The sequence below is a fragment of the Podarcis bocagei genome (genome assembly GCF_964188305.1).
Source record: "Podarcis bocagei genome assembly, chromosome: 10".
NCBI classification, from domain to species: Eukaryota; Metazoa; Chordata; class Lepidosauria; order Squamata; family Lacertidae; genus Podarcis; species Podarcis bocagei.
The window spans coordinates 30,579,086-30,592,430 of NC_138135.1; the positions used below are offsets into that span (position 1 = coordinate 30,579,086).

Here is a 13,345-nt window from a genome sequence, read left to right on the forward strand (position 1 = left end):
TTTGGTAAGGCTTCTCCTTATTTTAAAATTTCTATGCTACCCTTCAATAAAAATGTTTCCAAGGGGCTTACCTACGAACACAAAACAAAAGTAACTGGGTAACAAAAGCATAAACAGAAAACAGGAGATAAAAGCTTGTAGCAAGAAAAACATAGCTTAACAATAAAGACCTGAGGAAACAAGTATGCCAAAAAGACAGCTAAGAACGGGCAATCCTCTGTTAGGAAGGCAAAAAAAAATTGTGTGTGTGTAAAGAACAGGGACGTATTCAACCACGTGATTACTCACCTGCTATCTTTAGACACAGATTTAACACTTCTGTTTATGTGAACTAGTCGTAACTGTAGCTGATAGTTAATGCTTGCAATAGTAAGTTTTGGACATTCAAATATCCTAGTGTATGGAAACATTCATTTCCCTGACACATCCAAAATAAACATGAACAGATCTTCAAAATCTCTTTCGTTACAAACCAACGTTTCATATATGGGAAATTCTGCCTAGCCTATAATGGGACCCCAAAATCAGATATTTACTTCCACCTTCCTTATTAAGCTGATTTTAGTTCATATGTATGCAGCTACTGTGTGAATCCTGCCTTCTGGTTGCTTGAATGACTCATCCAATTCTACTGTGGCTCTGAAAAGACCATTTTTTAAATCCAATGATGGTGAAATAGAAATATGTGGCTGTAAACACCAGCTCCAATATATGATCCATTCCACTCTCTCTCCTCCACCCATTAATGTCATAAAAATAAGCCGAAGGTCTTCACAAAGCCATCCTTATTTATCCAGCCTAGTTAACAACTTTAGTAAGCTTAACACACTACCTGAACACCCCATAATGATGTCCTTTTAGTTAAGGCAGGCATATGCATGGACAACAGCATACATAACAGAATGGAAAATACAACACTTATGCCCTATGTTCTGAATCACTGCTGGCAGCCCATATATCCGCTAGCCTGAAATTCTTCACACCCACAGTGACAATTCAACGTAATGATTCATTGATGAGTATATAAAACCAAAGTAACACCAAACGTGAGCCAGTAACCTACACTTTCCTATTTCTACCTGTCAGGATACAAGAAATCACTCTTCTACACGTTCTTGTGCATGTCATACACATACAGAAAACTTCCCTAATTTGTCAAATATGTAATGTGTGTAAGAGAGAACTGCTGCTGAAGGTACAAATGAAGAAAGACTAAGTTAAAATGCCTATTCTTCATCTTCATAGCCTTCCTAAGTGCTGAAAAGGCAAAACAAGGATTTGCCCAAGGCCTGAAAGGCTTGATGTTGCAGTTCATTAAAAAAGAACTCTGGATTTCATTTTGTAAACACTAAGAAGTCCTTTTAAAGCAAAACCTGTAGAAGTGAGCTTCCATACCAACTCCAGTTACTGTATTTCCTCTGTCTCTCTTTCAGCAAACACATCCTGAGGAAATTCTTAAATTCATACAGTGGATTGGGTGGGCAGGAAGAGAGTAAAGATGAAAAACTGAACAGACTTTTAAAAAACCCAACAGGAAATGGATTGTTTGAAACCTTAGAATGGGCCACTTAAATGTGTATATGCTAAATATGTACTGTACCTTTCAATAGATTTCCAGGAACTAAATTTTAAAAAGCTGTCAGTTGATTTAACTAAAAAAGTGAAAAAGAACAATCTGAAAACAACCAAGACAGAACAGGAGGAGGACAGGTAGAGACAAAGCAAATGTCAGCACTGAAACTCTTAAAAATTCAAGGAGAATAAAAAAAGTTAGTCTCCTGGTGCCAAAATGATATCAGAGAAAGCACATTCATAAATGAGGCCTTATAGTCATCACCAGACTACTCTCAGAAAGCCTCTAATGAAGGCCTCATTGCCTAAGCAGGCTGATCTGGATTCTATAACAAGAAAGTTACCAACATAAGAAAGCTGCCAGTAGTATCTATTCACAGGCAGGATGTGTGAATCATTGTCGCTTTCTTTTGCTAAGCAGCATTAATTACATTAGACTCAACAGTCAGTTAGTTAGTTAGTTAGTTAGTTAGTTAGTTAGTTAGTTAAACAAACAGGATTTCTATGCCACTTTAATCACCAAAGCCTAAACTATTTCATAAAATCATTTAGGGAACAAATGTGCTTGTTTTAAACTGCTTTTAATATTATGTTTTAATATTGTAATTCATTCAGTGCTAGAAACTCAGATATACAAGCTAGACGCCAAATGGCTCCTTAAACCAGGGCTATAGTCGCCAAAACGGAATGTATAGTTGCTGTTTTGGGGCCAGACAGCTCAAAAGCCACATTTTTGAAGACAACTTTTTGGTTCCTGGTTGTGCAGATAAAATATCACAGATAGAATTCTAAAGGAAGTGGTAATAGTGTGTGAAAACAGGCAGGATCCAAGGATCCCTAGGCATAAGGGCAGTATATAAATTCAATAAATAAACACTAGGTTGCAAGAGTTATTTCTTGAATCATTTACAGCAGTGTTTATTTACATGGGCTTCTGTGGATGTTTTCTATTAGCCTTATATCTGCTTCTTCTGTTTTTGTTTGATCATCAAAAAGCAAACTATGGAATCTCCCTCATCAGACAACCAAAGAATGTTGATCTAGACTGAAAGAGCAACGTGCTTTATACACAGAGTAATAAGACACTATGCCAATGCCTGTATACATATAAGAGAAAACTGTTATTAGCGGCCTGTTCAAATGCCCAAAATATATTGTGCTAACCTCAGTTCTCACAACCTATTATTTCCACAGTAAGATAATAGGAATAAACATTTATCAACATCCACACCTTGCTTTAAATAGAACAGCAGCTCAGAGGAGAATTAAGAATAGCAAGAATTGGAAGACAGGCAAAATAATAAGTTTAACACAGAAAGTTTCTATTTTTAAGAGTAAGTTTCCAATTACAATCTAGAGGCACATCAGTTGAACAAATTATCTGTAGGTTAAAAGAAAAACCAAGCTTGAAATGACTGGCACCACACCTTAAAAGAGATGGCTGTGAATCTTCCAAAGGGATTTACCCATGAATTGAAAAATATTACAATATGGGCCAAACCTTATGAGAAGATGACATGTCCAGCCACTTACATAAACACATACATGTGCACACAAACCCTTGCTCTCTATGACTGTCAGTCTGTCAATCACACAGCTAATCATCTGAGGATACTCAATCTCTCCTGTCTCAGAAATCTCCTCGGATGCATGGCAGTAATTGCCTTTTCCCATTAGCCCACAGTGACAATGGCTGCCATAGCAACTGGCAATGATTTTAATAAATCCAATCTGCTTTTTCAAGGACAGCACATGCATGCCAGCAGTGACAGCACTACAGATAGGCTCTGTAAGGGGGGAGGGAAACCAACATCCACAGAAAGGTCAGAGGTTTAGCATTCAAAGGTGAGCAAAACAACTATGGAAAAGACAAATGCCTTCTTTTCTATACAGGGTACAGTGAGAGCAAATTATAAACATATTCTATAAGACTCTGTTGTTTTTGAAATGTGTAGAGTAAGCAAATAGCCTCTGTTTACAAAGAGGTATTGGACCCTACGAAGCCAATATATGCAACATTTGCATTCTTAAGAATGCAACATTTGCATTCTTAAGTTATACTGAACCAGAGCAAATGGTACTTATTCAGTAAATACCAAGTGGATTTTTTAAAAAACAAAAACAAAAAATTACTCAGCATTGAGACATGGAACAGCATGAGGTACTATCTCAATCAAAGAGTCTGCAGTCATTTCATTGTAATGCATGAAGAGACCGTAAGAGTTAACCCACTTTCAAATGTAATGTCTACATAATCACCAAGTTAGATGCCCCTATAACCAGTGAAGAACAAGAATTCAAAGTAAGAAGCTCATAAAACAGGGGTGCCCAAACTTTTTTCAAAGAGGGTCAGATTTTATGAAGTGAATATGTGTGAGGGCCGACCAAAGTTGTTTAGGCCCCCAAAATGGACTTTGGACATGCCTGACACAAAATATCTAGAGACACTTCTTCTGCCTTCTCCCAAACAATGGAATGTGAAAACTTCTGAAAAAGAAAGTAGATATTAGCAAGATTTCTGAAAATGCCCTATGCACCAGTGCTACACCATTGTCATTTGCATTATCAATATCAAACTTTCTAACTTAGGACTGCATTTCAAATACCCTATCAAGCCAGGCAAGTTCCCTTGAAGTTAAAGAGCAGGCTGTTTAAAATATCACTAACAACCTATAGTCACCCAAGGCTCTTTAAGTTGTTAACATCAGCAGTGGTGAACTAACAGTAGCAAGACGGGAACACTCTGCTGTATGCTGAGTTTTACTGGAGATGCTGAATAACCAGAGCTTTGTATCATACCAGCTATAATAGACAGTGCAATGTGACAGAGTAGTTTCTGCTATGATTTAAACCCAGTCTCAGAGTTAGGAAAAGGGGGAAGGAAAATGAGGTGATGCCCAAACAAATAACAGAAAGACATACATGCAACTCTGCCTATCAGTCATGAGAACATAAAAGGAACATAACAGGGGTTTGTAAAAAAAAAATCCAGTTGGGGTGCTTACGCCCATGCAACTTGTTCAAAAGTTGGTGGTTCTTCTGTTTTAGCCACACAGCAGAAATAACATGATTGCTTCTGTTCCCCCAAATACAGTATACCTATGAGCCTCAAATACTTTAAACATAATCTAGTACCTTCTTAGTGCAGACAGAGGGCAAGGTGCACAAGGACTGAAAACAGAGTTAAATGCAACACCTACATGCACAACATTCTCACAGCACCATTAGCACACCAGGCTGAGGCAGGTCAATGGGCAGCTCATGGTGCCTGTCAGTATGCATGCAAGCCTTGGCTTTCCCAAATACACAGCTCACTCAGTACAGTGGATGCACTGAGGGTCTCTGATACTTTCTAGACCACAGATGGTAGGGTCAAGACAGCTACAGCTGGGTGGTATAAAAGAAGGATCCAGAGCAGCCCCTTTCTCCTCCTTCCTAGCTTTCAACCATATAACTGGTAGTTATACGGAACGTGACAGGGGCTTTGAAAAATCCATAACAGGTTGGCCAATTTAGCTCAGAGATTCAATGCTGTCATTGAGAACAAAAAGTTCTCTATCAGAAAAATAAAATAAAAGATCAGCTTTATCTTTTAAAGTAATAACAACATAGTAGTTTTGCAACTGAATGACAAAAATTGAAGACACACTACAGATATTAATGCATAGTCTCTGGTTCCACCATGTGTCCCAAAGCTATCTATAAAGCCCACCTATTTGAGTTCTTATTTACATTTTCTCCTTCCTCTAATGGAGATCTAACTGAATCAAGGCCAAAAATACGTAGAGTCATACCTTGGATCTCAAATGCCTTGGTTCCCGAACAAATCGTCTCCCGAACAATCGAAACTCAGAAATGAGTGTTCTGGTTTTTGAACAATTTTCGGAAGGCGGATGTCCAGCATGGGTTCCAGTTGGCTGCAGGAGCTTCCAAAATGAGACATCTAAGGGGCAGGAAGAGGCTCAGCCAGCCTGGGATCCACTGGGATCAGCTCCATAAACATCATTTGGTGGCACTGGGGCTGATCCAGAACCAACTGCTACACTAGCTCCCCGGACAGCATAGCACAGAGCAGGGTTTAGCCTGCCCACATCTGGCATAAACTAAAGTGCTGTGGATGAAGCTATGGCTACACCATTCCATCATGCTGCTGGCCCAGTCAGGGTTAGAAATTATCTGTAAACTACGAAGGGGGAAAGTCCGTTCAAAACTACTGTTTAAGAGGATGGCATCTGCTTAGTGATCTAAGTCATCATTTTAAAAACTGTTCCTCATACAGAACACAATTCAGCAATTTCATTCATAATTCCCTGTATGATCCTGAAACAATAGTTTTCATAAGGGAAGAAACAAACCACAGGAAATACTACATTAGTTTGCTTTGCAGAACTCTTTCAGACTTATAAGTCGATACAAAAAGCCACTTCCTGGTTCGGAAGACTCAGAAGTAGTCGCGGCATTATGCCATGTCAAGATTTCCCTACCCCCCTGAAAAATTAATGTGAGGCAAAACATTAACAGAAGTTACGCATCTTGCTTCTTCAGTCTGTACCAATCGTTTTGCGTGGAACACACAAATAAGAACGCAGAACTTTTTTCAAAAGCAGATATCCTCCTACCCCAGACACAGTAACAATTTTCTTTATGTGAGAAGAGAGAAAAGAGAGAAGAGAGAGAGAAACGGCACACACAGAAAATGTTTGCATATTCTGCTCCTGACTACACCGTATCTGACTGAAGAGGGAAATATTTAAAAGCTACAAGCTAAGATACACTTTCAGTGTTTCCATCAGAAGTAGGAAGGGCTAGATGCAGAGAAGCCCCACCCACCCCCTAACCACAACCACAGACACCAAATGATACGCCTGCCATCATAGTTACAGTCTCCGACTATCCCACATGATACTAAATAAAACCTAAGTGAGACCTTGTTGGGTCAGCACTTCTGGGCATAATCCCTGATGGTAGTAATTATTCTATGTATCTGCAAATGCCTCCTAAAATAAGCAAACCCCTAAAAAAGCCTTTGCATCTCTGACTTGCAGGAAGAGTTTCAGCTGAGTTCAGATCTCAGGACCTGAAAAGCCTCCAGGGAAAGATAAATTTGTTGATGTTACAGAGGGACATTACATAAGGGCACTTATTTAGTCCACTTCTGTTGTAGAACAGAAAGGAACCTGAGCATATACTGAAAAGAAAGCAAGTGGGTCCCATCCCAACTGCTCTTTTTCTGCTTTTTACAGCACAGCACTAAATAGCAGTTTTGTTATGCTCCAGACAAGCACCATAGGAAAAACCTGACACAGCCATAATGGGGAAAGGGAGGGGGGGTAAATCCACTAGGCTTTTAATTACTATCCCCAGAAGATACTTCTCAGATACGTCTTGCGCAATACATTAATTGCACCGAGAGGGAAAATATCAACAAAAAACCAGAAAGTGCTCAAATGATTAGAATGGTACAAGTTCTATTATGTACACGACACCCAAGTAAAAATATTTTTTTTAAAAAATGTGCTCCCCTATCAGGCTAGGTATGAAAATAGTTTCTAACAACCAGATTAACATAAATAGCAATATCAAAGCTGATATAAATCTTCCCCAATGAAGACACCAAAGTTGTAAATGCTATATGCACCACTGGAGATATCCTAATATTACAGCTATTAAAAATGAGTATGCCCAATTCTTAGGCCAATACACTATTCAAATGATCTAAGGATAGAGGCATTTGTCACAATCCTCCTCCCCCCCCCCAAAAAAAAACCCCATTACACAAGCACCACATCCTAATGTGAGTGGTCCCTAAAGGTCTGGATAGATTTCAAAATGAGAACAAGCACCATGAAATATAGGCAACTGTCAGGTAAAGCCCTGTGGAAACTTCTGATGCAGCTGCATATCAATATTTAGCTGCACAGATAGAAATTTAGAGTATAAAGGCCTCTCCCTACATTTAAAATGAGAAAAGGGCTGTGTGGGGGACAGGTCATCCACATACACACAGAAAAGTTTAGTTGTCTTGCTCTCAAATAACGTAACTTGAATCTAAAACACCAAGAAAAACAAAAACTCAAATGTCTTCAACAGCAACTGTGCGCTGCCTTGAATTTAGAAGTGAGTGTACTAAAAACAGAAAAGGAGAAGAGAATGTGTTAAATCTCAGAATGCAACAAAGTACAGTGGTACCTCGGGCTACAGACGCTTCAGGTTACATACGCTTCAGGTTACAGACTCCGCTAACCCAGAAATAGTGCCTCAGGTTAAGAACTTTGCTTCAGGATGAGAACAGAAATCATGCTCCGGCGGCGCGGCAGCAGCAGGAGGCCCCATTAGCTAAAGTGGTCCTTCAGGTTAAGAACAGTTTCAGGTTAAGAACAGACCTCCGGAACAAATTAAGTACTTAACCCGAGGTACCACTAAAGTTCTAATCCTTGGGCAGTGGCATTGTCTTGTGACAACTGCACTTCAGAGTCACTTCAATGCAACTATAAAATGGAGCTCTCAAAAAAACGCTCCAGCGAAGTGGAACTAGTTGCCTCTAATTGGCCCACTCACTTCATTACTGGATGCTCTTCTTACCCCTTAGATGTAATCACTCAAAGGAGACTATTATGCATGCACATAAGGTGTAATAATCTAGTATCTGAATAAGCAAGACTTAAAGATTGCCAGATTCATCACAAATACCTACTTATCAGCCCGTCACAAGTCAGGCGGCTCCTGATAACTTTTTTAATCAACTAGACAAAAGCACGAACACTTTGTCAAACAGGAATAAACAAAAACAACAACACTACACTTATAATTTGTCCAGCTCTTAGCATTATTATTGCTTTCAGACTTCTGCAACTCCACCATTATCAGCAACTATACCAGTGATTATATTGCGGCTGATAATTGTGGAGGAGATGCATGATTATATGAAAGTCCTGAGCACAGCTTCAATTACTGGTGATGGGGGAAAGAGCAATGAATGAAGTCTGAATTCAAACCCATAGATCACTCAGGCTGTTCTCTCAGGACAAAATGGAGATGTGAACAAGTATTTTTTTTGAGAGAGAGAGAGACTTTGTGAGTACAGAACATCAGTGGCATAGCATGGATTGCCAGAGCCCGGGGCCATGCGGTGGGGGGAAGCAGGGAGGGAAACGCATGCATGGAGTACGCATGAACATTCAACTGCCTAATTACATCCACATCACCCAAAAGATCGCATCTGGTTCACATGGAGAAGCCGTTTTCAATGGAGCCCAGCAACAGAAGAGCACAGCTGTATTAACACAACACCAGTGTTCAAATTTTGTGCACCTAACAATTTTGCGACAAGGGCAACCATCCCTTTGGCTCCCCCCACACTACGCCACTGCAGAACTTAACAAAAGGCAGAAGACAGAACTTACAGAAGAATGATAGGAAAACAGGCAAGTTGCTGCATTCTAGCAAAATGCTCATAAGGAAATGGGCACTATCTTCTTTTAAAAAAAGAAAAACCATCATAGTAAAACCAAATAGTGGATGGTTCATTTTAAACCTGAAAGTTTGTGCATTAAAACAGTATCAGTTAAAGATTTAGTTGACTCAGAATCAATGTTGAGGACAAACTAATCAGTGAGGCTATAAGTTATAGTCATATATACTTGGATTCTATGTTTTTTAATATCTCCTAGGTTCTTATTACTGTAATATGGAGTGAAAAAACATTAAAAGATAGTCTTTCCTTCAAACAGTGACTGACTTCCATCAATATCTCAAAAGGCACAGATACTAGGGTTTCTGTAAGATGCAAACGTATTTACATTTTATCAGTTAAATAACAGACTGATCAACTAAGATTGCCTATTAATTAGGCTGCTTTACAACACATAACTTCTTTTGTCCCACAGGTAATTAAGTGTAGCTTCCTTGTTCTCAATGTGGTATCATTTCTATTATAAGGCACTTGCCCAACAACACCTCATTCTCTTTGACCTCCTCTTCCTCAAGCTGTGTACCCTTCAATCTTCTTATTTTCTCAATACTTGCCAAAAAGCCGAAGTATTTTGACTTTTCACTATCAAGGAGTGGGTTTAGATTATGCAAACATGGTTAATTTATACAGTGTCTTATGCCTGCACATTTTAATACCCTTGGTACAAATTGAGTGTTTTCTCTCTCTATGGAGTATAAATTAAGCTTACCAGATATTTTTCAATGAATCGGGGGACACTTTTCAGCTTCAGTGGATTTTGTATGGGGCCTAGTTTGTAAATCCAATAATGAATTGAAGAAAATGATGAAATATACATTTGTTAAGAAACCAGAAGCATTTTTACTAGGCATTACAGGTAATGAGATAAATAAGAAAGAAAAGAAGTTATTTTTATATGTAGTGACAGCAGCAAGAATATTGATGGCCCAGAAATGGAAACAGGAGGAATTACCTACGATAGAAGAATGGAGAACTAAAATGATGGATTATGCAGAACTGGACAGAATGACAGGAAGGATCCGGAATCGACGAGATCAAAGATTTACAGAAGATTGGGAAAAGTTTATCCAATATATGCAAAAACTGAGTGATAATAAAATTACGTTTGTAAGCTTTAAGGAAGCTCTGTGAGGGGAAAGGGTTAAAAGGGCAGAAATGTGTAAAAAGTAACAATAGGAAGGAATGGCAGACAAATTGAGGGAAGTAAAAAAAGAGAAGTAAGATGTAATTAAGATGTATGGAACGTATAAATTTGTATTTGAAAACTAATAAAAATATATTATATATTAAAAAAAGATTTGTAAATCCAAGGACTGTCCCTGGGAAATGGGGACGTTTGGTAACCTTAGTATAAATGCAGCCCTGGTTTTATCGAGCCTCAGGATATCCAACTCATATATTGAACAGAAAGCAGATATACAGTCTTCAGAAAACAGAAAATGAAAACATTTTTGTGAAAAATAACAAAACGGTTTGCTCAGCAAACATTTTATTCAAGCACTGGAGATTAAATACTGAAAGCAGTGGTTATCACCATACACTTCACAGAGAGAATAAAAATGCATATAACATGCAGGTTGTTCTTCATGGTGCAATAAACACAGTGTTGTGTAATAATAAAGATTTCAGGTCCATGCCACATACAGATTCATCATTTCACTAATGTAAGGGATCTCCTCACTACAGAGGCAAAATATTCCATTTTTTATTGTATCATCATCATGTGAAAACTAAACTATACAGACAAGAGGCAAGCGAATTCAAAGAGGGCAGATATATTCTGTAAAAAGGCATCATGTAACACTATGTCCCACTTCACTAGTCTTCCTGTAGTACAATCAAACATCAATTTGACAATTTGATTAGGCTACAGTGCACATATGGGGAAGGAACCAATCAGGTTCTTGCTCTCCAACATCTCTCAACCCCAGCCTAACTGCTGCCTACCGGCCACCTTTATTGTCCCTTCGAGCCCATTTTCCTTTTCCCCTCACTAGGCCTGGGTCCACAGACTCTAGGCAATGCATCCTCCATTATCTGAAAGGAAAAAAGCTAGGACACACCAGTCACCACTAAGTATGCCTTGAGGTATACTAGACAAAGTCTGCTGCATTCAGGAACAGGGCCTCTGCGCTTGGTTTAAGACTAAAAGCCCGTCACTTGGGGATTAGACGCTGTGTAAGTTTGTTGATGTTTAAAGTATCACAATACTCTTAGTTATCAGGAGTCACGAGAAGCAGCAACACAACTGGGGGGAATACAGGCAGTAGGCCCTGTAACTCTGTGTACAGGGCTGTAGTGTATCCTTAAGTTTAGGTGATTCTGGTACCACTCATAATACTGGACATGGGAAGGACCAAAACTCTTTCCCTTCGTAACCAGTGCCATTTAACCAACAATTGTGCTTTGACTTGGGAGCAGTGCACAAACTATGAAAATAACTCCAGTTTCTCATTTTCTTTTTAATCAAGAACAAGCCCTTCTTCACACAAGCAATTATTTGAAAAGCTTTTGAGACTTATGAGGAAGTTAGAAAAGGAGGGCAGTAAAAGAGAGGGTATTTTTTGTTTTTGTTTTTTTAAGCACTGAACTGATCAGTTCCCATGCGGCACAGCAGGTAGCAAGGCACAGCAGCAAGCTGCAGTAAGAAACCAAAAATGCAGCCAATGGTGTATTGTAAATGGAACCAAGTACAAATGGCAAATTCATACATTCCAATATGAACAGAAAATACAGGGAACCCACAAAACCTTTGCAGACCTCATATGCAGGAGATGCTAGGTGCAGGATCAGTGCTTAGTGCACAGACTCTTGGAATGATATGTTCCGTGGTGATTTCATATGTGTGGAACCCTCTCCCGAGTGGATAAGTACTTGGCCACATCATTCTTTTCTTTCAGGGAACAGTTGAAGACGCGCCTCCTGCAGCAGGCTTCCGGATGAGGGTATTAGTGACTTAAATAATTTAGGAAGAATTTGATGATCATGCTTGTTAGAAACTGTACCAATATAAATGTTTTCAACTTTTACATTTCATGGATATTGTTAAGCATGCATTTCATGTTGTTTATTATGCTGTAAAATGCCCTGTAGTCTTTGGATAAAGGATAGTATACAATTGGCTGAATAAATAAACAAATACATTTTTAAAAGAAACTGCTTCTCCAGAATGGGGTGGGGGGTGTGATGTAAGCACATATGCGTATGTGTACAGTGGTACCTCGGGTTAAGAACTTAATTCGTTCCAGAGGTCCGTTCTTAACCTGAAACTGTTCTTAACCTAAGGTACCACTTTAGCTAATGGGGCCTCCCGCTGCCGCCGCGCCGCCACCACACAATTTCTGTTCTCATCCTGAAGCAAAGTTCTTAACCCGAGGTACTATTTTTGGGCTAGCGGAGTCTGTAACCTGAAGCGTCTATAACCTGAAGCGTCTGTAACCCGAGGTACCACTGTATTTCAGCACAGCAGGCCCCCAGAGTGCTGAGAATATTATAAGATGGCAACAATCCTGAAGACTGCACAGTCCTTCTGTGGCTCCCTGTCTCTGGTTGGTTTGGCATGCAAGAACACTGCTTTGAACACAGCAATTTGTACATGTGCACCAAAATCGTTTTGCAAACCATGCTGCCTTACCCATGCATTCATATCAATCAACCTACCTGCACCTATGTGCATATACAGAGTTAGTGAAGTGACAATGCAAAACTAGATTGTGCATGGATAGAATACCAGAGCAGCACTTCCACTATCCCTTGGGAAGAAAACAGCATTAGGATTACATGTGGATGACTCTCTATGACTTCACCCAAACCTCCTCAGCGTAATCTGCCATTTAACACAGCTTGAAAGAAACCACTTTCAATGGTCAGTCAATATGCTGCAGCTATTTCTTTCCCCCTTCATCCCTGGCTGCAAGAAATAAGTCCTGGATTCATATAGCAGCCATGATCCGATTTGCTCCAATCCCAGCTCAAGCAGCTTTATACCACCCCACTAACAAGATCAGTACTGGCCAAACAGGGTTTATCCAGGCTGATCAGTGATGGATTAGATAACGAAACCCTAACTGCCTAAAGCTGTCTGCTGCTGCAACGGATAAAGAATGAAACATATGAGATATATTGCACACTGCCTCTAAATTAGCCTCTTGCACCTAATTGTTGCTTTCAGAGTTCTGTTGTCACCCCAAAATTAAAGTATATCATGTACCGTATAAACAACATTTGTATAGCAAAATTGTTGTTGTTGTTGTTTATCACTGTTGTAGGATTACATGCTACCTCTGCACTGTCTACAATCTG

The 13,345-nt window shown here is 39.3% G+C and overlaps 1 protein-coding gene across 19 annotated transcripts in view; it reads right to left on the bottom strand.

The window, feature by feature from the left end:
• RBFOX2 (RNA binding fox-1 homolog 2) overlaps positions 1 to 13,345 on the bottom strand; it is a gene marked incomplete at its 5' end in the record, with an annotated part of 175,398 nt that overhangs the window by 155,244 nt on the left and 6,809 nt on the right. Inside the window, one exon of one of the 19 annotated variants that reach the window (XM_081211011.1) lies at positions 3,106 to 3,229. The exons of the other annotated variants lie outside the window; for them this stretch is intronic. Coding sequence (XP_081067137.1) covers positions 3,106 to 3,177 — 72 coding nt within the window. Of the gene's footprint in view, positions 1 to 3,105; positions 3,230 to 13,345 lie in introns of those variants that run through there. 19 annotated transcript variants of the gene reach the window in all.